Raw genomic sequence first — 23,610 nt, 5'->3', positions numbered from 1 at the left:
AATTATATACCTCTTTTCTAGAGGAAATAAAACAACACAATAGGAAAAAATAATAGAAAAATATTTGAAAATTTTAATTCCCTGAAAACCACGAGTGAACATTTGATGGTTACTGAAAACGGGGGTATTTGGGAACCGTGGCAAGTGTTTCCAAACCAGTACCAAGTGCATTCACAGTATGCACCGAATCCCACCCCACCTTAACCTACGGCATCGGAGGCAGGCAGCTGAGTGGGCGCTCTGTCGGGGAGCCCGGCCCCTCTCTGCTGGGCCCAGGAGCTAGGGCCCTCACTTCCAGTGTGCTCCCGCCTGTCATAGCATCTGTTCCTGGAAGAACCACTGCTGACGGCTTGAGAGGGTGCAGTCCCGTAAGAGTGGGACAAACTTGTCGTTGGATTCCTTCTCGGCCTGAACACATTTCTTCGACTGTTCGTGAAACAAAGAACCATCCTAGGAAAGATCACAGGCAATTTCAGAGAATGACAAGTGATTGCTCACAGGATTTTTCCTGAAAATGTGTTCTTGCAGGGCCGGAGCAATAGTACAGCAGGGAGAGCATTTGCCTTGCACATGGCTGAACCGGGTTCGATCCCTGGCATCCCCGATGGTCCCCCAAGCACTGCCAGGAGTCGTTCCTGATTGCAGAGCCAGGAGTAACCACTGAGCATCGCCAGGTGTGGCCCCCAAACCAAAAAAATAAAATTAGAAAATAATTTTTTTTAAAATGTTTTCCTAAGCCTGTGGATCTTTTTTTTTTGTCCTTTCAGAAATATATATATATAGAAATGTCTGCACTGGGTGAAGAAACCCAGAAGGTCTGGGGCACAGAGGTACAGCCTGTCATACAGCCTCCCTCTGACCCAAGAATCATCACCCTTCCAGACTCCACTTCTCATTCCTAACTGTAACATTTTTCTACCAGAAAGTGTCCTCTACTTTCTTCTCATACATAGAATGAACCCTTTGTAAGTATGACAGAAGAATCTTCCCATCCCTGGGGCCAGGCTGAGAACGAATCCAAGGAAAGAGGACAGGTTTTTTGGGGTTTTTTTTTGGTTATTTTTCCTTTTTCATTCTTATTATTTGTCTCCTCTACAGTGCTCAAACCGTGCTTGAATGAGCCAAAGGTACAGCCGAATTACAAATCACCTCAAGAGTCCACAGCAGAGGGGGTCACAGCCTGAGGGACCTAGTGCCTCTTGGGCCTGCATCCACTGCCCGCTCCAAATCCACAGTGATGGAGAACAGACCCCAGCGGGGGTAGTGTACACTGCAAGGAACATTTCTGTGGGGGGTGGGATACTAGGGTCCTCAGGGGTCACTTCTAGAGGAGCCTGGGTACCAGAGGTGGTGCCAGGGATTGAACCAGGGATGGCTGCCCACAGGACAAGCACCTTAGGAAATCCCTGCCTGGCCCTGTGCTACAAGTGACAACTTAGCGCCCCTGCCTGGGCTTGACAGCTTCCAAGGAAGCTGCCGGCTATCCACCGAGTCCTTCCTAGAGTTGGCCAAAGCTATGGGTACTGCCCTCGTTTTATTTGGTTCACCTCTTAAGTTATTTATTTACTGGAGGGGGTCCTCCAGACCACTCTTGGGATAGAAAACAGTGGAGATTTGGGCCAAGCAGGCCATCTGCTTGAATGCTAAGAACTGAGGAGGTGATGCTTAGGTCCTGCAGTGCTGGGGGCCACCAGGGCCATCCCAGTGATGCTCAGGACCTCCAGGGCTGCAAATGGTGAAGCTCAGGAGGGGCCACGTGGGATAAATCCAGGGCTAGGTGTGTGCTTTGGTGACCCCTGTAACCATCTCCCCTTCCGCTCCCCCTGATTCCAGAGCTGGGGAAAATGGGGGTGAGGTTTACAGAAGTAGAACAGTTTCCCCACCACCCCAACCCTCCCCCTGCAGGATCTGCCCTCACATCTGCTTTAAGGAGACCCCATTCCAGCAACAGCAGCAGCAGCCCCCAGGCTGGTCTCAAGCCCCGCCCAGCCCCCAGCAACTTCAAGTGAACAAGAGAAGACAGGCAAAGCATTAGGGATCCTGCAAGACAAAGGCGCCAACAGTTCCCCATCCCACCCCACCCCCATTCCCAGGTGTCCCTTATCCCAGCATGCCTGGTGCCCGCTCCTCCCTGAGACTTCCAGGGTCTACTACAGCCCCAAGACTGACAGCACAGATGACACTGCCCACTCACCGGGTGCAGGAGGAAGTAGTGGTTCTCGGGGACCGGGTCCTGGCAGAGCTCCATGATCAGGCTCTCCCCGCCCGCCTCCACCGCCAAGCACCCCTCGGGCTGGTGGGTGTTGTAGCAGATCTCCTTCCGGGATGTATACTCGAAGAACTGCAAAGGAGCCGTTTGTGGGCAACGGTTACTGTCGGCCATGGAGAAATGGACGGACACCAGGCGGGATCAGAGCGCAGGGGCCAGGCAGAGAGCCTGAGTGTCCAGTCTTGAGGGTCTGGGAGTGCCTGGCCAGAGTTCCCCAAGGCCCCCTTCTCATGCTCTGCTTCTTCCCTGGGTGTTTGAGACCCCACGCTGTCCCTACCCTTGAGCTGGCCAGAAAATGGACGGTTTCAGTAGCCGAGTGGGCAACTCTGAGGCCTGAGCTGCCCTTTCTCTTCTCTGGGCTTTTCTGCCTCTTCCCGGCAAACTTGAGGGAGTTTGATCCAAGGCAATGGCACCGTGGAATCACTAAAATGTCCTGTGCAGGCAGGAACTGCACTGCCAGGGAGAGGGCAGGCCAGGGTCACACAGGGAGACAGGGTGCTGGAATCGAGCATCTCCGGCCAAGTAGGTGCCCTCCTGAGCCGACCCAGATCTGCAGGGTTTTCCTTTTTCTTCCTCTAACTGTAGGTATTGGTGCACGGTTAGTCATAACTGCACAAACGGGTTTCTCTGGGTCCTATCGGGCACTGCTTGCTTCGTTTTCTATTTCCTAGATGTTCTACAATGAGTTGTATTACCTTTGCAGGCAGAGAATCAGTTCATCTCACTGCTCCAGAATTACATGGTGCAGGGCCAGAGGGATAATACAGTGGAGAGGGTGTTAGCCTTGCTGACCTGAGTTCAATCCCTGGCATCCCATATGGTCCCCTGAGCACTGCCAGGAGTGATTCCTGAGTGCAGAGCCGTTAGTAACCCCTGAGTAACCCCAGGTGTGACTCAAAAACAAACAAAGAACTACATGATGTGAACCACCAAGAGGCCAAAAGGCACAATATTCCCAAAAAAGACATCTGAGCATGCATGGATCATGCAAGAGGAAATCATCAAGTATAAACCATAAACATTCAATGATGACAATTAGTTAAAACACAGAAGCCAGAGTCTGTGCATAGGAGAAAGAGGGACAAGAAACTCATCTTCATCCGAAGGCGGTTTCTCCAGTTCCTCTCGGGCATATTTGCTTCACTTTCTATTTCTCAAATATTTTACAATGAGTCTCTATTACCTATATAAATTGAAGAGGTCAAATATTCACTTTTTAAAAAACACATAGATGTGCTGAAAGTAGATAAAGGACCAAACATAATGGCCTCTCAGTATCTGTACTGCAAACCATAATGCCCAAGAGCAGAGAGAGAGTAAGAAGGAAATTGTCTGCCATAGAGGCAGGGGATGGGGGTGGCAGGAGGGACACTGGGAACATTGGTGGTGGAAAATGAGCACTGGTGGAGGGATGGGTGTTTGATCATTGTATGACTGAAACTCAATCATGAAAGCCCTGTAACTGTATACCACAGTGATTCAATAAAAAAAATTAAAAAACAACAACACACATAGATTTTCCCCAATTTCCCTCTTTAAGAGGCTCCCAAGACCTTGAATCCAGGGCCCCCTGCTTCCTTTTTCCAGAGAGAAGCGTCACCTACCTGGTTCTGGCCCAGGCCGTGATAGGTGTACGGAATAACCTGGTGCCCTACAATCTGGTTTTCATCAGGAGGATTATAGTCAAAGCAAAGTCCTTGCAGTCCTTTATTGTGGAGCTACCAAGAAACATAAGGGGAGTTTCCAGTTCAGGTTTACACACAACTGAGTCAACCCAGGATGCTGCGGGAGGAGAAACAGCAAGTGAGGAGGGCCCGGGACAAGAACTAGGCCCAAAAGTAAGAGCTTCTGGGACCTGAGCGATAGTACAGAAGGTCAGATGGCTGACCTTGCACATGGACAAACACCGGCACCCCACAAGACCTCCTGAGCACCGCCAAGAGTGATCCCTGAGCGCAGAGCCTGGAGTAAATCCCTGAGCACTGCCAGGCATGGCCCCCAAACCAAAAATAAACAAATAAATAAGAGCTTCTGATATTTTTACCTATTATTAATTTATTCATTTTGGATTTTTTTTTGGGGGGGGAAGGAGGGGACCATCACATCTAGCAATGCTCAGGGCTTACTTCTGGCTCTGTGCTCAGAGATCACACCTGGTGGTGCTTGGTGGGGAATCCTATGGGGTGCTGGGGATAGTGCCCAGTTTGGTCACGTGCAAAGGCCTGAAGAGCATCATGTCCCATGATCCCCTCCAGGGCTGCGCTTGGACAAAAGAGAAATGCAGTGGGACGGGGTGGGGTGGGGATGCAGGAGACAGAGGCAGGGTGAGCAAGAGTGACACACTCCCTGGGGCAGGCAGCCCACGGCGGCCTCCTGATGCTCTCAGCACCTCGGGAGACCTGGACACTTCACAGTGGCCAAGGATTTGAACGTATTCAGAGCCCGCTGGGCGCTGACAAAGGGCTTCCAGAATGGGGGAAGCAGCGTCGCCAAGCCGTGCAGCCCAGGAGAGGGGAGTCTCTACCTTGGCGTGATTTCTCTCAAGAGTGAATGGCGCACTGGGGCCCGAGAGGGTCTGGGGGGTGAGGGCACTTGCCAGGCAGGCAACCAAGCCTCAGTCTGGCACCAACAACATCATGAGTGACCCCTGAGCACCACCGGGTGAAGCCCAACCCCAACCCCCACAGCCCAAATACTTCCCATTTGTGTGCAAGGGTTTGGAGGTGGGGCGGAACGGGTGTTTAGGCCATACTTCGAGGTACTCAAGGGCCACTCCTGACGGTGTTCAGGGGACCACGTCTGGTAAAGGGGATCAAACTAGGGTTGGCCATACAGAGGGCAAAGCTTAACCTTAACCCCGGGACTATCTCTCTGCCCCCCCCAAAGAATTCTTTTCTCTTTCTTTTGGTGAACAACAGAAGTGACTCTCCTTTTCCTGCCCCATCCTCCTGTACCCCCCCACTGGTCCCCAAGGACCCCTGCGGTGGGAATGACTAACTGGCCCAGACACTGAGACTCGGGTGTGAAGTGATGTGATGGGTAGAGGTGGTGTGGAGAGTCCAGGCAAGCCTCAGTCTCCTCATGCACAAAATCACAGGCAGAACCTGACTCTCGTTCACATGCTCCCACGTGAGCGAGCTGAGAGCCAAACCCAGCCGGGGGAGGGGAAGAGCCGGGGAGAGGGCCGGGGCTGGGGAGCCCAAGGGACCCCATCGAGGACCTGCCTCATGCAGGGCGTGGGGACCCTGCCGGCAGCCCCCCCGGGCGCAGCCCTCTCACCATCCCGAAGCAGCCGGGCCGGTCCTCGGGCACGTGCAGCTCAGGATACACGTTCTCCAGGAACCACTTGAAGTCCATACACTTGAGCTTCTCACGGAGCTGCTGCCTCTCGGTCACATCTCCAAAGGACTCCTAAGGGGGGTCCATGCGGTCAGCCTGAAGTTCCTCCACAGTCCCACTCCACCCCACCCCAGTCCTGGGGCGTGATGATGCCCCCAAGCCCTAGCTGTGCAGGTGTGGGTGGGTGCCTAGGGAGAGAGCTGTGGCAGCCGGGGTACCACCCCCCACACACACACACACATGCGCGCGCACACACACACAGGGTTCCCCGTTGCCCAGCTCCAGCCTGGGGAGACCCAGTGCACCTCGATGGTCATGAAGCACCTAGGACATGATGGGAGCCCCAAACCCCAGCCCTGTGGGCATCCCTGGACACACAGCACTTCTTCAATGGGACAGATTGAGGAAAGCTGGCTGAGGTAGACACGCATGCAAAGCCAAGAGACGGGGCTGGGATGAGATGAGATAGCGCACATATGCATGACCCATCCCCGGCACCACACACACACACACACACACACACACACACACACACACATACATACTCTGTGTTGAAGAGATAGATCAATGGTCAAGAGCATATACAGGAGGCCCAGGTCCGAGTCCCGGCACGGCAGGGAACCCCCAGCACTGAGTCAAGGGTAGACGCCAAGCACCTCCAGGTGGGGGTCAAAAGTAAAAAGGAACCAGAGAGCTCATGCAAAGGGCAGGGCGCTTGCCTGGCAGGTGGCCACCCTGCCCTGGTCCCTGCCACCTCATTTGGTTCCCAGAAAAAAAATCACCAGGCATGATCCCTGAGTGCAGAGCCTGGAAGAGGCCCTGGCGACCATGGCATGGGGCCTGACCTCCCCTCCACGACAGAAATACCCACGATCTGAAGAACATGCAGTGGCTGGAGGTAGCCGAAACCCAGCCCTGATTTTCCTAGAAGCAACAAGCTCAGGGTCCCCCAACCTGGGGTGGGCAGCATGAGCTGCTGGGTGTGATTCTCAAGGCCGGGTGGGCATCAAGAGACATCAGCAGAGGGTCATCACAACCATGGAGGAATCAAGCAGTCCCCCACTGGCCTCACCAAGGCCCACCGCAGCTTCTGCCTCCGGAAGTGGATGTGCGGGCATGGAGGGTGGAGGGAGGAGGGAGGAGGAAGGGGGGGGTTGGTTCTGAGGAGGCCTGCAGGGGTGAAGGCAGACGGGGCGGGTGGGAGGAGCTCACCAGGCGTGCGTGGGGGTTGCAGTGGTAGAAGAGCTCCTTGAACTCATCCAGCCACACTTCGGCAGCGCGGACACTGTTGGCCAGAGCCTTTTTGCGTGAGTAGGGAGCTTGCTTGGGGAAGACGTGGCCGACGTGTGAGCAGGGGTGTGTCTCCAGGGTCCCACCGCACTGCCAGATCTGCAGGGCAGCGGAGTGGCTGGGTGAGGGGAGCGGGTCCATCGGCACGGCTGTCCCTTGAGGACAGAGGCCGGGCACCAAGCATCACCCAAAGAGACACTGCTGAGAGTGCACCCTCCAGGGCATGAAACAGGCGACCCCCCCCCACCCCACTCCTCACCTCACCGCCCATCCCCGCCTCACCCACCCCCATGCACACGCGGGCTCCAGAACGCAGCCAAAGAACAAGGGAGCGGCCCCAAGGTCTAGCCACCAGAACCAAGACCACAAGCCCATGCACTGCTTGCTCATGCGCGGGGCTCACAGGGCCCAGAGTGGGCCCGGCCAGGAGCCCGTGGGTGGGTGACAGTCCACACGGGCGGATTACTTGATCTCCTAGCCAGAGAAGAGAGGAAAGCAGCTAGGAAGGAGAGAAGTTGGGAAGGGGGAAAGAGGAACTGCCAGACACAGGAAGAGCAGCCTGGCACCTGGAGGAGAGGCAGAAAGACCATTAAAAGCGCACCTCAAAACCCAACGAGGTAGACTCATGCAAGGGCAGAGGGGTGTGAACCACCACACCCCACCACTGGCCCCCAGGATGAACCATCCAGAAAAGCAGCTGAAGCGCTGGAGACAGAGTACAATGGGGTTGGGCACCTGCCTTGCATGTACCTGACCCAGGTTCAGTTTCTGGCAGCTCCGACCATCCCCTGAGCACCGCCAGGAGTGAGCCCTGAGTTTGGGTTTCAACCAAATTCAAAAAGAAAATTTTTTTTGAAAAATAAGACCCAAAAGGACAGTACCTTACGATGGGAGAAGGAAAGCCCTGCGTGGAAGATAAAATTTCTATTTGGTTCACTCTTTATGCAAAGCTGGGATGTTCTGTTACTTTTCCCTCCCGTTGATCGTCGATTTGCTCGAGCGGGCCCAGTAACGTCTCCATTGGAGACTTTGTTGTTACTGTGTCTGGCATATCGAATACTCTCGGTAGCTTGCCGGGCTCTCCGAGAGGGGCGGAGGAATCGAACTCGGGTCGGCCATGTTGGCCGCGTGTAAGGCGAACGCCCTACCCGCTGTGCTATCGCTCCAAATTCCAGGGGCCAGAACACTAGTACAGCGAGTAGAGCACACTGCCTGGCATGGGGCCAACCCAGGTTCAATCCGCGGCATCCCATATGGTCCCCCGAGCACAGATAAGAGTCATCTCTGAGGGTAGAGCCCGGTGTAACCCCTGAGCACCACTGTGTGTGGCCCCAAAACAAAACAAGCAAGCAGAAAAGATGAAAAAATTTCTCACAAAAATTAAACAGAGGGGCTGGAGCGATAGCACAGTGGGTAGGGCGTTTGCCTTGCACGCGGCTGACCCAAGTTTGATTCCCAGCATCCCATATGGTCCCCCAAGCACCGCCAGGAGTAATTTCTGAGCACAGAGACAGGAGGAACTCCTGAGCATCGCAGGGTGTGACCCAAAAAGCCAAAAAAAAAAATTAAACAGAAATTTTTAACATCATCAAAAAGCACGACCAATGGCATATGGTCTTGAAATGTAATATGCCAGACACAAGTTCATTGGGAATCCCACGGAAATGGCGGGGGTTCTCACAGAACTGTCACTCGGGGATTCTGAGGGCAGAGGGCGGACTCAGGGGGTCACTCGTTTAGAATGTGACTCTTGCTCCGGCCTGCACGTCCAGCCACTGAACCTGACCCCTTTAACAAGCTCTCCCGAGAATCCTTCTCGGTGTCAGACTCTGAAAGTCACCCTGCTACATACATACAGAGGCGACTTCCTAAAGAGCTCAGCAATTCTGGCGACCAAAGGTGGACCAGGAGGCAGGATGCTGTGTCTGGGGCCAACCTCGGCCCAGGGCAGCAGAGGGAAAGAAAAGAATCAGGGGACCTAGGAGGTTCCTTCCCTGCCTCCTGCTTTTCTACTTAAAAGCACGTTCTGTGAGAAGGTCAGATGAGAGAAGCACATATATAGGCTGTCCACGTGTCCACTCTCAGGACACTGGACAAAAGGCCAAGGCGGGGGAAAGCCCAACAGGTTTTCATGAAATCCAGAGAGACAGAGGCATGGGGAGAGAGAGAGAGAGAGAGAGAGAGAGAGAGAGAGAGAGAGAGAGAGAGAGAGAGAGAGACAGACAAGCACGGCTACAGAAAGAGAGACAGACCCGAAAGGAGAATTCGAGGTTTTCTCCGCCCCAAACTTCCATTCCTGTATCATAAGACCCCAGATACTGAAAATATTTCTTACTCACAGCAAACAGCCCACCAGCCATTGTCGGGGACCTGGAAGAGTTGCAACACCTGCGTCTCAGTGCCGGCCGCAGGAACCCTTACCCAGGCCTGATCTGCCTTCATCAGTCTGGGAGCACTGGTGGTGGGGGGGCTCTGCTGGGAGTCCTAGCTGGGGAAGCTCCCAGACCCCTCCAAATAATCACAGAACTGCGTGTGATGCATGTGATCACGAGGGGTCAAGGGCAGGGACAGCTGTTCCAGGGCGGAGAGGGTACAGGCCCGGGGCGTGTCCAGTACAGAGGAATGAACGGTGCTGGGAAGGCCTCAGCATGGGCAAAGTCTAAGCATGAGAGGACCCCGGCAGCTGCAGATGGACCCGGAGAGAGGGCGGAGACAGCACATGGCTGGGAGGGTGGCGGGGTGGGCGGTGGTGGTGGTCTCACAGCAGAGCCCAGGCACTCACAGATGCAGCTGGGGGCTGCTGGAGGCCATGAAAGATGATTCTAGCACATTTTCCTGAAGCCCTCGATTCCCTCAACCCCACTGAGCAGGCATGGCATCTTCCCCGGCCCCCAGAGGTGGCTCAGGTCGAAAGCTGGAAGGGAAGCACCCCAGAGTGCAGATGTGGGTGTGGGAAACTGGTGGCAGCCGGGTCCCTGTGGTGTCACTGGGGGGTCCTCCCAGCACTGCTGGCTCAGAGTACACGGGAAAAGGCCAGTGGGACTCCTTGGTGGGGGATGGAAGAACAGGAGGGAGGGAAGACCAAGGAAGGGAGAGAAGAGAGGGAAAAGGGAGGGAGAGAAGGAGGGAGGGAGAGAAGGAGGGAGGGAGAGAGAGACGGAGGAAGGAAGGAAGGAAGGAAGGAAGGAAGGAAGGAAGGAAGGAAGGAGGGAGGGACAGAAGGAGGGAGGGAAAGAAGGAAGGAAGGAAGGAAGGAAGGAAGGAAGGAAGGAAGGAAGGAGGGAGGGAGGGAGGGAGGCAAAGAAAAAAGGGAGGGAGTGAGGGAGGGAGGGAAGGAAGGAAGGAAGGAAGGAAGGAAGGAAGGAAGGAAGGAAGAAAGGAAGGAATGGGGGAGGGAAGGAGGGAAAAGGGAGGGAGGGAGGGAGGGAGGGAGGGAGGGAGGGAGGGAGGGGTGCCAGCATGAGAGCAATTTCACATGGCTTTAGGGTATAAGTCTAGGGAACAGGGTGACTGAAACACGCAAGAAAGCTGAGATGATGTGTGGAGTTCATGCACAATTCAATCAGCTAATCAGTGGCTGAATAAATAGCAGTACTCCTACATTAAAAAAAACTGAGATGAGACTGTGGGAGGGGCAGGCAACTGACCATGAAGCTGCTGCATTTGTCCATGTGTGTGGGTTTGTGCACATGTCTTCATATGTGTGCACTGGGGGAGGGGGTTGGGGGGGGAGGGAGTATGTCTCCACATCACAGGCTGCATCTGTGACCTGACACATGATCCCTCCTCCTCTGCCTCAGTCTCTAAATCTGCTGTGTGAGGAGCAATGCCAACGGACCCCCAGTGGCCACTCCAGCAATCCGGGTGTCACCCTCAATCCGTCCTTTTTCCCAGATGTCAATCAGCTTCTCCAAATCCCCCCACAGCCCCGGAGGTCCCCCCACCCCCCAGTCTCAGCCTCCGTCTTCTCCTGCGCCCGCATTTCTGATGGGGAAGTCTGCAGAGCCTCCTAACACATGCCTGGTCCCTGCACCCCATCCTGTGCCCACCAGCTCCCTCACCACGAGGCACCAGGAGTAATTCCTGAGTGCAGAGCCAGGAGTAACCCCGAGCGTCACCAAGTGTGGCCCGAAAACTAAGCCAAACAAATGAAACAGAACGCGAGCAGCCGGGCTCAGACCCAGGCTCACCCACTGACCAACGCTGGCTCTCGGCCGCCCTCACCCTGCGCCCTCACCCATCCCCTAACTGGCTTCAGTCCCACAGAGGCCTGCCACTAAGTGCTCAGAGTCGTCACCATGGAGTCGCCACCTGACCCAGAACCCCACGCCCACTTGGACAGCCGGAAGTGGCAGCCAGCCACCTCGGGCCCTGGAGACTGGCACCAGTCCAGGGGGCAGGGCACCTGTGATATCAGTCCTCCCCGGGGCATGGCACACAACTCCTGGACGGCGGACACACCCACCGGAGGTGAAGGGGCCAACAAAACCGGCCACGTTGACACAAGGCAGAATTATGGGTTCCCAAGGCAAACATCTCGGGACCGGCAAGAAGGCAAACGCGAAGGGACAAAGTGTGGTGGCCTCATTCGCGTGAGGCGTCTGGAAGGGGGAAAGTTTTTGTGGGGGTGTGTTAGAGGCCATTAGGGGCTGGGGTTGACACACACCGCCTGACGGTTGGAGAGATTCTGCGAGGTCGAGGGAAAAGCGCGCTTGAGTCTCCCAAGTTATATATTTAAGAACGGTCAGAGCAGTACATTTTAGGATACATACTTCACCCTATTTTTATTTATCTTGTTTTGGCTTTGGCTTTGGGATCACACCCGGCAATGCTCGGGGGCAACTTCTGGCTCTGCACTCAGGAATCACTCCTGGCGGTGCTCGGGAAACCATAACAGGGTGCCTGGGGGATCGAACCCAGGGCAAACTCCTGCAAGGCAAGCGCCCTACCCACTGAACTCTCTCTCCAGCCCCCTCACCTTTGTTTTTAAATAAACAAAATAGGCCAATGAATATGAACCCCACACTTAGAGCGGGGTGGGTGTAGAGTAAAAAAATAATCAGCAGATGCTTTAGAACAAAACCAGGTGGGGCCCCAGCAAAGCATCCCTGCCCTCCCGCGGGGTGTCTGCTGCAGTTGGGGGGGTGGGTGTTACGCTCCCAGCCAGTCCTGACCTGATGACATCGATGGGGGACTGCATCCGCTTCCGCTCCCGCTCAGGGACCACGTGCCACGTGAACACCAGGCACCAGTGAAAGCCACCGATCTGAGGCTCTCCGGAGTTGCCCAGGTACTCAAAAGTGTTCCAGTCAATCATGTCGATCACGGGGCACACCACCGCCGTCTCCTCCTCCCCGATCCTGCAGTGACCACACACACACACACACACACACACACAAACACACACACACACACTCACACACCACCCAGATATGGCCAGGACCGGAGTGACCGGGAACGCCCGCGCCCCTTCCAAGCCATGCTCGCTCCCACTGAGGCCCAGTGTGTGCCCTCAGGTCCCCTGCTTCTGGACCCTGCATGGCATCGGTCCCCAATGCCACCCTCCAGCCTGGGATTCAGAGGGAGAGCGAGACACGACGATGGCTCTGCTCTCAGCCCCTGGCACTGGCTTCGGCCCCTGGGAGTCCAGCTGCTGGGACCCTCTTTGAAGCTGGGGAAGAGAAAGAAGCCATGAAGGGAGCCAGAGTGGGTGAGGACAGGGATGGGGAGGGCAGAGAGCAGCAGGGTGAGGCTGGGGGCCGGATGATGGACACCCACACCTGGGAGAGGAGACAGTGGGTGTGTGTGCTTCCAGAGGCCAGCTGCGCAGACCCTGAACCCCCCCGCATCCTTGTCCACGCCACATGGGGGCACAGCCCACCTGGAGAAGTCTGGGGGTGGCCGACAACAGTGATGCAGCATCAGGAGGGAGGAAGTGGAGGGAGTAAGGTGGGTCTGGGGGAAGGGCAGCCTGGAGTGGTTCCCCTCCCCCCTGCATTTAAAACCCTTTCAAAGAATGATACTTAAAAGCGTAGTTGAAGACTACAGGGGTAAGAAGATAAAAAATAACCCAGGCGAGGGCCATCTGCTTCCTGTCCATGATTCTGCTCATGGTTTCCTAGTGACGCTAAGGAAGGTGGGGGCCAGAGACACAGGACCCCAGGGAAGGTGCCTGCCCGACAGGTGGCTGCCCTGGTTCAATCCCCGGCACCCCATGTGGTCCCCTGAACACCACCAGGAGTGATCCCTGAGCAGAGCCAAGAGTAAGCCCTGAGCACTCACGGGTAAGCCCCTTCACACACACAACTCCCCCCCAAAAAAAATACAGGGGCTGGAGCCATAACACAGTGGGTAGGGCTTTTGCCTTCCACGCGGCTGACCCGGGTTTGATTCCCAGCATCCCATAGAATCCCCTGAACACCACCAGGAATAATTCCTGAGTACATGAGCCAGGAGTGACCCCTGTGCATTGCCGGGTGCGACCCATAAAAGCAAAAAATAAATATTAAATAAATACATAAGAGAAATTACTGTGAATCACCATTTCTGTGGGTCCCTTCAGACTTGACGAGCCCCAGGCAACACAGGTACTGGATGACCTGGGAAAGTCAGCCCAGCATGAAGGAAAGACGACCAAAATGTGCTGCCTAGGGCTGTGATCTGATAAGATCCACACCATCCTGTTCTTGGCCTCTCTGCCCACGGCAGCACTTTTCGATTCAGGCACCTGACCAGCGGCAGTAAAAGCAACTCCCCTGTACCAGCAAGCCGTGGGTACAGCAGCTCCTGATGCCCTCGAAGGCTCCCAGACCAGGGTCCCTGATCATGTGACCAGGGATGGAGCCGTGGACTGAGACTGGGGGACGGGGCAGCCAGGCCGAACCCGAGGCCCACGGACCTGGGTCTCCCGTGTTCCCACTGGGCACCGTCCACGCACCTCTGCAGCAGCGGCTCCAGCCAGCCCTCGTGGCACTCGCAGTGGCAGTCCAGGAAGGTGAGGACATCGGCCTTGGCCCCCGAAGCCCCGAGCAACCGGGCGCGCACCAGGCCCTCCCTCTTGGTGGCACGGATGAGGCGCACCTTGGGCAGGTGGGCCAGCTCGGCTTCCAGGCGCTCCTTCAGGTGCTCTGGGGAGGAGAATGGGGCATCCGGCTCACTCCCGCCCTGCCCGGGCAAGGGAAGGCTGGGATGGAGAACTCTAGAACCACCAGCAACGTTCCCACGTGCCCCCCTTGGACCCAGACTCCCAGGTCTCAGGACTGTCAGGACTTGGTGCCCAGCTGGTTCTATCGGCATCGCCTCACGCTCACCTGCCCTGCACTCTGTCATGGGCAACGCTGTCATGGGCAACGCTAAATGACCCCGAATACTCTTCCCACGATTTCCAGCCGAGCACATGGCCACCACCCCAAAGACATCAGTCACCCAGGTTAAGATGTGTGATCCCCAACGCCCCACCTGGTCCTCTGAGCACACCAGGAGTGAGCCCTGAGCACAGTGCCAGGAGCAAGCCCGGAGAACGGCCCAGCGGGCCCCAGAACAAACAAGCGAGACTACAGTCCTGAGCGTCCCCTGCAGCCAGGTGTGGCCAGGTGACTGTTCTTCTGCAGGGTGGGAGGTGAGACCCCCTACTAGGTGCTGCCCAAGTCCCCTGGACACCCTTCAGTACAGGTGGGAGTGAGAGAGAGAGGGGAGGGGCAAGGCTGGGGCATCCCAGGGAGCACAGCACCCCAAAGAAGGCGAGTGTTCACCCCTGTCCCCACCCCTGGCCCCCACACCTGCCTCCACACCTGCCCTCACACCCTCCCTCACAGTTGGCCCCCAACACCTCTCCCCCACCTCTGTCCCCAAGACCTCTCTCTCACACCCACCCCCCAACACCTGCCCTCTACACCTGTTCCCCCATGCCTATAGCCCATACCTATCCCCAACACCTGTCCCCCACACCTGCTCCCACACCTGCCCTCTACAGCCATACCCCAACTGCACGGAGACGTTCCCTGTTATCTCCTGTAAATCACTGTTATCTAGAGCCTCCCAGAGAACAGCCCAGCACAGCTTTCAATTAGAACCCGTCTACAGTGAGAACCAGACAGAGCTCAGAGGCAAGAGCAGGGGAGGGGAGGATGGGCGTCAAGGGAGGGCGGGGTGGGGGGAGCGGAGGCCAGGGCAGGGTAGAGGGGAGGCCGGGCACCTCTATCGCTGTAATCATCCACCAGGATGACCTCCTCCAGCAGGATGTCTGGGGACGTCTCGAGGACACTGTAAACGGTGCGAAAGAGGGTTGACCAAGCTTCGTTATAAAACACGATGATCACGGACGTCGTTGGCAGACTTTCATAATCGTACTTCTGCTCTCTGCACCTGCAGAAGCAACACAGCCTCAGGGACGGGGAACACCCTGCACCGGGGCATCCCAGGCCTGGCACGGTGCTTCGAAGGACCTCTGAAGGGAACGTCAATCATGGTTGAGACCTGCCATAGAATTTGGCCGCATCTTCTAGAAATGCTTTGCCTTGGAGCCTCCTGGAAGCCTCGGTAGCTCCCAAGAAAGGTTGTACAATGACACCCAAAAAGCCTGAAGTCACTCTGGTAAGGGCAGGCTGGGTCTCCCTATAAGTCGTACTGTTGACATGGCCTCCAGGGCCAGATTGCCCAATGATGAACCTGGCTCAGATCCAATGCTACAGGGCCATCCCTGGGCGGGATGGGATCCCCCAGAGCCAAACGTGATGGTGCCCAGGAGGCAGGCAGTGTCCAAGGAGGCACTTGGGTCTTTTCACACGGTCCCCTGACCCTGAGCTCTCTCCCTGCTCTGAGGTTGTGTATTTAAGCTGGGCAGCAACGCTCACAGTTGTGCCACCCAAAACCTAGGCAGGCTCCAAAGACAGGAAAACGGTTCCATCCTCAGGCTGTGCAGGTTTCACCTCTGTCCACTCCCACTTCAACCCCACTGCCCAGCTTCTACTCAGCTCTCTCCTCCTCTGCCTGGCACCCTCACTGCCCTCCTTCCAGAACCACCTGGAAAAAGCCCTGTGTGGAGAACACCTGTGTGGGGTGGCCGCTCCCTCCGGCCGTCGCCCGTTCCTGCATACCACAAACTCATGTACCCTCCACTCATCCCCTCCTCCCATGCCCCAAGTCTCCTCACAGACATGTTTGACTCATGTGAGGCTTGGGGCTGGGGCACAGGAATGCTAGGGACTCTGGTGGACACCACGGGGCAGCCTTGTGGGGAGAGGAGGTTCGGGAACACGTATATCTGGCCGAGAATCAAATCCATCTCTGATGGTGCGGCACAGGGTCACTGTGGGCTTGTGCTGTCTGGGGAGCCTGTGGGCAGTGAAGGGTTCCACACTGGGGTGAGGCTCTGGGCAGAGAAATTCCATCCAGTCCTTGAGAGGTTTGGGAAATACCTGGAGGTTTGCAGGGTCTTTACCTGAGGCATGATCTGGCCACTAGGGGGCCTGGCACCCAGGAAGAATTGGGGGCAAGGTGGGGGCTCTTCCTGGTGGGCACTGCAGCGGGGGTGTAGACACAACAGGCACCATGGGCATGTCATGTCAGGTTCTGATCCATGGTGAGACCCCCACAGGACAGCTCATGCTTCATCAAGAAGCATGAGCCGTTCCCTGGCAGGACCCGCCCCACCCAATGCCACACGCCCACACAGGCTGGGATGCATCCATTTGGAGAAACAATCTTGGAAACAGGACAGTGGCTGTCAGGGAGAGTGATTCAGCCCTCTCCCCTCTCTCTCCTCTGCCACCAATTCATGATCCCCTAAACTGTCCCAGGTAGTGCCTAGAACTCAGTTGCTGACTGTTCCAGCCTCCATCCTTTTCAGGACGTCCTTTCCCAGAATAGAAAAAGTGCACTGGAGGAGGGGGAGCTCTCGGCTCAGACTTTTGCTTGGTCTGTAGCCTATGATTCTGTCTGCCAAGCCTAAGGGGAGGGAACCAAGCAGGCAACAAGAGGCAGAAGCGAAAAACTAGGCAGGACCTCTGAGAGACCCACTCTAGGAGGAGGCCAAGATGGATGGGTCAGTAATCACCAAATTTGACAAGAATCAAATGTGAGGTTTGCTCTGACAAAATGCTGAGCAAAACCAAATGGCAACCGGCTGAGTGGACAGCAACATTCCTGGAGTCAGAGATCACCTTGTCCCAGGTGAGGAAGACAAGACTTATCGCCCACCTGGTGACAGGAAGCCACCAGGCTTCATTCCAGGTTCCTTACCATTGACCCACGAACAGATGACTAGGAGCAGACCAAGACAACCCCAAAGGCCCCTTCATCTAACCCAGGGCGCGGGTGTACCGTTGCCTCACCTGAGGTTCGGAGAGTCCACCCGGGAGCGCCCCCAGTAAGATACTCCTATTTCCTTAACTTTATTTCTATGTCTCTGTCCCTCTGTATGACCCGGACAGCGTTCCCAACTCTCTCACCGAGGAAGAGAGTGAGAGCAGTTTGCCCGAGCAGGAATGGAAGAGGCTCACGGGAACGCTCAAACAATGGAGCTTAGAAACTGGAGTCACTACTGTGGGAGCACCTGAGAGCAGTAGGCACCACTGTTTGTTAGATGAAAGTTGTTACCGCAGAATCGAGGTAGCCTGTAAACAACTTACATAATTATGCTCTGACCTGCTAATGCCCGTTTGGGGGTAGCTGGATAGAGCCTGCACACGTGGAATACACTGGGATGCTTCCGGCAAACTCTTGGGTGCCACATGTGTCTTGGTGAGACTCTGTATGATCCTAAAAGGAAAAACTCCAAAGACAGTCGTTCAATGGGAGAACAGCTCTCCCCACCGGCAAGGGGTGAGAGGGGTCAAGCTGCTGATCCCCACAGTCTCCCAGCTCCCCAAACCTCAAGGCAAACCTGGACTTGGTGTTTCCAGAGCCCAGGGACCCAGAGGCCAGACACGGGGAGCTAAGCCCAGAGCCCCGTAGAGGCTGCGAGAGGGTGTGCAGGACAGGGTGAGTTGTGCAGAACCGTGAGAGTGAATGGGCGACCCCAGGCCCATGGTGCAGGTAGAGGGGCAGGGCTATGAACTGGGCACCGAGGGGTAAACCAGGAGCTGCCTGTGACTGCCCTGGGCTGCCTTACCAGGAGTGTGACTCCCAGTAGAAATGTGACTGGCAGGAAGGGGCATGGCTGACCAAATTCCTGGAAATGACTGGAACAGGATGGCTCTTCTTTCTGAGGCTTTTCCATCTGGTCTGACACATGGATCTGGACACAATTCTTGTCACCAGTAGAGTGTCACTCAGCCAAGGCTGTCCCATCAGGTCCAGGCGTGCAGGAACAAAGAGGAGTCAGGGCCTGGTTCTCTATTTCATGGGGTCTGACCGTGCTGTGATGGTGGCGGTGGGACTTGTATTAGGGAACCCGATGGTCCACACAGAAGTGGGGCGCTATTCTCAGGGATCAGCTCTGTACAGACTCGGGGACACTAGAAACATGTTCCATCCACGGCCCCATCCTGCTCCACTGATAACACAATGTCTTCCTGCCAGGGCAGGTGCCATGGAGAGGGGCCCTGGCTGAGGGGACAGCACCTTGGACCCACCTGCTGCAGGAGCACTTTCAAGTTCTCATCCTGAGAAACCTGATGTGGCCACTAGGGGGCAAAGTGGGGTCTGTCCCTGGTGCACTGCAGAGGGGAATGGGGAAACAGGCTCCAGGGGCAGGGGAGGCCATGGAGGTGCTGCAGTGGAAGGCAGGGCTCTGGGTGCTGCATCCTGCCCTCCCTCCTGGGGACGCATCCGTGATTGAGACCTTCAACCCTTGGGGTGGACTCTCCTGGGGTCATTGACAGGCTTCACACAGGGGCAGGCAGGTGAAGCGTCTTGGCATGGTGACATGGCCGAGGCTTCCCACAATCTAGAAGCAACTGTCAACTACTGGCCAGACCTGCCCCGCCCAGTGACACCCACACCCACACAGGCCTGGGATAGATCCATTTATTGCAACAATCGTGAAAATCAGACAGTGGCAGTCAGGGACAAAGCCCGCCTTCCTCCTTCCCCTCTTCTCAGCCAGCAATACAAAGTCCCCAAACAGCCCCAAAGAGTGTGTAGAATCCGGTCACTGTATGGTACCAGCGGCCGAGCTTCAGGGCTGTCATGCGCAGAAACAGGACCCCACAATGGGGAGGGGAGAGCTGAGTTGTAACTTCTGACCTCCAAATCATTGTTTGCTAGTGCTGGCGCGATATAACTGCCATCCTGATCCCTCTGACCTTGTGGAGGGGGACATCTCGGCCCCTCCAATACCTGGGGTCTAGTGTGAGGGGACACATCGGCACCCCCCGATCCTGGCATCTAGTGGTGGGGGGCATCTCTGGCCCCCCTCGATCAATGGCGTCTACTGGTAGGGGGAGGCATCTCTGCTCCCCCATCCTTGGCGTCTAGTGATTGGGGGGGCATCTCTGGCCCCACCGATCCCTGGCGTCTAGTGGTGGGGGCCATATCTGCCCCCCTGATCAATGGCGTCTAGTGGTGGGGGGGCATGTCTGGCCCCCCCTCGATCAATGGCGTCTAGTGGTGGGGGGAGGCATCTCTGGCCCCCCCGATCCCTGGCGTCTAGTGGTTGGGGGGGCAACTCTGGCCCCCCCAATCCCTCGTGTCTAGTGGTGGGGGGGCATCTCTGACCCCCCATCCCTGGCATCTAGTGGTGTGGAGGCATCACTGGCCCCCCCGATCCCTGTTGTCTAGTGGTGGGGGGGCATCTCTGGCCCCCCGATCCCTGGCGTCTAGTGGTGGGGAGGCATCACTGGCCCCCCCATCCCTGGCGTCTAGTGGTGGGGGGGCATCTCTGGACCCCCGATCCCTGGTGTCTAGTGGTGGGGAGGCATCACTGGCCCCCCCGATCCCTGTTGTCTAGTGGTGGGGGGGCATCTCTGGCCCCCCCGATCCCTGGCGTCTAGTGGTGGGGAGGCATCACTGGCCCCCCCATCCCTGGCATCTAGTGGTGGGGGGCATTTGTGGCCCCCCCGATCCCTGGTGTCTAGTGGTGGGGGGGCATCACTGGCCCCCCCATCCCTGGCGTCTAGTGATGGGGGGGCATTTCTGGCCCCCCCGATCCCTGGTGTCTAGTGGTGGGGGGGCATCACTGGCCCCCCGATCCCTGGTGTCTAGTGGGGGGGGGGCATCTCTGGCTCCCCCTTGATCCTTGCCTTCTAGTGGGGGGGGAATCTCTGCCTCCCCTGATCCCTGGCGTCTAGTGATGGGGGGGCATCTCTGGCCCCCCCTTGATCCTTGCCCTCTAGTGGGGGGGGAAATCTCTGGCCCCCCCAATCCCTGGAGTCTAGTGGGGGGGGCATCTCTGGCCCCCCCTTGATCCTTGCCCTCTAGTGGGGGGGGAAATCTCTGGCCCCGCCCGATCCCTGGCGTCTAGTGGTGGGGGGGCATCTCTGGCCCCCCCTTGATCCTTGCTCTCTAGTGGGGGCGGAATCTCTGCCCCCCCACCCGATCCCTGGCGTCTAGTGCTGGGGGGGATCTCTGGCCCCCCCTTGATCCTTGCCCTCTAGTGGGGGGCGGAATCTCTGGCCCCCCCAATCCCTGGCGTCTAGTGGTGGGGGGGCATCTCTGGCCCCCCCTTGATCCTTGCCCTCTAGTGGGGAGGGGAATCTGTGGCCCCCCCCGATCCCTGGCGTCTAGTGGGGGGGGGCATCTCTGGCCCCCCCTTGATCCTTGCCCTCTAGTGGGGGGGGAATCTCTGGCCCCCCGGTCCCTGGCGTCTAGTGGTGGGGGGGCATCTCTGGCCCCCCTTTGATCCTTTCCCTCTAGTGGGGGGGAATCTCTGGCCCCCCCCGTTCCCTGGCGTCTAGTGGGGGGGCATCTCTGGCACCCCCATTTCCTGGGGTCTAGTGGAGGGGGAAACTGTGCCCCTTGATCCCTGGGGTGCCTTGGGGTGGGGACATTTCTTACCCCACATCTCGTGGTCTAGTGGATGGAGACTTTACTGTCCCCCTGATCTCCCGTTTCTTGAGATGGGTAATAGTTGTGCCTTTGCCCTGATCCCTGGTCTTGCAGTGAGGGATATCCGTGGTTCTAGTGGAGGGAGAAGAGCAAAGGGCCAAGGCAGAAGGCAGAACTCGGGTGGCGTGGGGAGGACGGGGCTGGGCTAGATCAATTGGGTGAGAGCAGCAGCGTGCGTCGGTGCAGTAAAATCGAGGTGTCAGCGGGGTGTCAGGCTGCCAGTGCAGTTCTTGCTGACCAGCTGCGTTTTCTGGATTTTCGGCGGGTCATTACGGGACCTGGGTCCGATGTGGGTGGACTCCTCTTCCTTAAGGACAGCAACAGGAGCGTCTCTGGATCTCACACAGGCCATGGTCCCTGCCCCCTGGGACTTGACTGACTCCTCCAGCTCCTGGACTCTGGCACTCCTCCTGCCTGGCCTCCTGTGCCTCCTCCTTGTCTGTGGCCTCCAGCTCCTCACGTTTTGTGTCCAGGAGCACCTGTGTGTTGTTCGTCTCCACGCCAATCCCTTTGGAGTGGATGGGATGTGGGGCAGCATAAGGGTCTCAGCCAAGCAGGGGAGGTGGGGGGCTGGGGGTGGGGCCGCCTGTCTCCCCTCCCCAGTAGCCCCACCCTCTGACCCAAAGGGGCTTCTCCCTGTCACTCACCCTTTTCCGGGTCTCCTTTCCACTTTACCAGGTTCTGCAGCTGCTGTTTCTGCTGCTGAGTCCCACAGAAGAGCACCTGGGGTGAAGGCACTAGGTGAGGAGGCAGGTCTAGGGCCTTCCTGCCCCAGAGCCCGTGGCCCCTCTCTCACCTGGTCTCCCTCAGCTCCCTGATGGCGGCCTCCTCAGGGCCTGCTGCCTTGGTGGCACCTGCAGCAGCTGGTCTATGGGCTGCTTCTGCCGCAGCATCCGCTGGTACAGCTGTTCCTCCTTGGAGCCCAGGTGACTGCGGGCATCCAGGTGCTCTTGTCGGCAGCTATGTGCATTTCCAGGTACCAGCAGAAAATTCCCCCCGGAAGCCACTGGCACTGCACCTTTTCGTCGTGCACCGGCATCTGTGGGAGGTAGGACAATGTCTGTGAGGACAGGCAGCAGGGCCGACTACTTCCCAGCCAGGAGATGCAGGGCTCAGACCCTCAGCCACAGGACCCCATGGCGTCTTTGTCCCAGAGCCTAGGAGTTGGGTCTCCCTCTGACTCGGACCCTGACTCCTACCTGGCAACTGCCAACTCCAGAACCCTCTGTGTAGTGTGGGCCAGTCAGTGCCACCACAGCCCTCAGGGCATTCTGACCTGTCCTTCCTGCCATCACCCAAGGCAGGCTCTTGGCCTCACAGGGGGTCTCACCAGCCCATTTCACAGAACAGGAAAATCACAGCCCAGAATATTGAATTGTTATGCCCCAAGAATACCCCAGGGTGGAGGGGAGCTGATGGCCAGCAAACCCCTGCACCCTCTCTCAAAACTCTTCGTGTTCGGCAACTTTTCCTGGGCTCGCAGTGAAGACATGTTGGAATGCTAGGTAATAATTGGAGATGATAGGAGACTCGCTCAGCTCCAAGACTGGGGAATGTTACCCAGACCCCTTCCACTGTTACAGAGACACAACTCGAGCCTGGCCGGGCTCCCGCCCGGCCACCCCACAGCCCTCAGACTCCAGGCGGCACTGTGCCCGCTTCTCTCACCCCAGCTCAGTCCCCTCAGCCCCCACTCGCATCCGCAGTTGTTCTACGGGTTCACCCGTTGTTCCTGGAACCTCCTGCCTCCACCTGTCCTTGGAAATGTTGTCAACGATGTGGCTGTTTTGGGGGCACCCAGAGGCTAGTAAACCTGAGAGGAAGCAGACAGTCAAGGACCCCAGAACTTCAACCGCACCCAAACTTCATGGTCCACAGCCCCGACTCTTGGTTCATCCTGCTCATCTCGGGGGCTGCTCATTTCTCACCCCCGTCTGCTGCTCCGGGCCCCTTGCTAAGTAGATTCTTTCCTGCTTTGGACCCACTGGAGCCCTCCTGGCAGTGCTGGCAGGGACACGAGGGACAACGAGAAACAAGCGTTCTATGTCCCGGCCCTAGAGCTCTCTGCATTTTTATGGTCGTAACATTCTGGGGAGTGGACAGCAGACCCCTTCTCCTCTGGCTGCCCGCAGAGCAGGACACAGGTGCGGAGGAACAGGGAGACTCACCCAGCTCCTGCTCCCAGCCTGTCTCCCCTGTAACAGTGCCCCATTCACAGGGCCCCTCCCTCAACACTCGAAGTCACTCCTCCCCGCCTTGCCCTCCTCAGACATCACATGCTTCAAGCTCCTGGTGCTGTGCACCATCCCAAATCACTCTCCCCTAAAGGATGACGCTCTGCCAAGCAATCTTCCGCCTTTATAAGATACACTTGATGTTTTAAAATTCTGTTCTTTCAGCTCTTTCTGTCCCAAACAAGAGGGGAGGGGTGTTTTCGCACAGTTCGACCCACTGCCAGGAGGGTCTGTGATGAGGGGTCTGGGAGTCGGGGACCCTGCTTTGACTCCCCAGCTCCTCAGTGCTGCCCTGAGCTCCCACCCCCATTGTTTCCTGAGCTGGGTGGACCAGTGTCCAGCCACTCAGGTCTTTGGACAGCAGGAGCCCAGGAGGTCCTATTCTGGGGACAGGAACGGACAGGTCCTGGAGAGGGGCTCTCTGGGGACTCCCATCCCAGAGTCCCGGGAGACCCTGACGAGGACAGAGACTGCTGGGGACAAAACTGCCGG

The 23,610-nt window shown here is 57.1% G+C and overlaps 1 protein-coding gene across 1 annotated transcript in view; it reads right to left on the bottom strand.

Moving 5' to 3' along the window:
* Positions 1–312: 312 nt before the first annotated feature.
* The window catches only part of LOC130026607 (polypeptide N-acetylgalactosaminyltransferase 12-like), a 52,818-nt gene continuing 29,520 nt past the window's right edge, over positions 313–23,610 (bottom strand). Inside the window, exons 6-15 of the mRNA XM_056117446.1 lie at positions 21,865–21,923; positions 15,093–15,262; positions 13,836–14,025; positions 12,073–12,258; positions 9,151–9,268; positions 6,821–6,997; positions 5,549–5,680; positions 3,874–3,987; positions 2,195–2,341; positions 313–450 (exon numbers count right to left, since the gene is read on the bottom strand). Of these exons, the coding sequence (XP_055973421.1) occupies positions 313–450; positions 2,195–2,341; positions 3,874–3,987; positions 5,549–5,680; positions 6,821–6,997; positions 9,151–9,268; positions 12,073–12,258; positions 13,836–14,025; positions 15,093–15,262; positions 21,865–21,923 (1,431 nt within the window). The remainder of the gene's footprint in view (positions 451–2,194; positions 2,342–3,873; positions 3,988–5,548; positions 5,681–6,820; positions 6,998–9,150; positions 9,269–12,072; positions 12,259–13,835; positions 14,026–15,092; positions 15,263–21,864; positions 21,924–23,610) is intronic.

Source organism: Sorex fumeus, unplaced genomic scaffold (genome assembly GCF_029834395.1).
Source record: "Sorex fumeus unplaced genomic scaffold, SorFum_2.1 ptg000034l, whole genome shotgun sequence".
Taxonomy (NCBI): domain Eukaryota; kingdom Metazoa; phylum Chordata; class Mammalia; order Eulipotyphla; family Soricidae; genus Sorex; species Sorex fumeus.
Note: the sequence above shows the minus strand (reverse complement) of the source record. Positions and strands in the feature narration are given on the sequence as shown.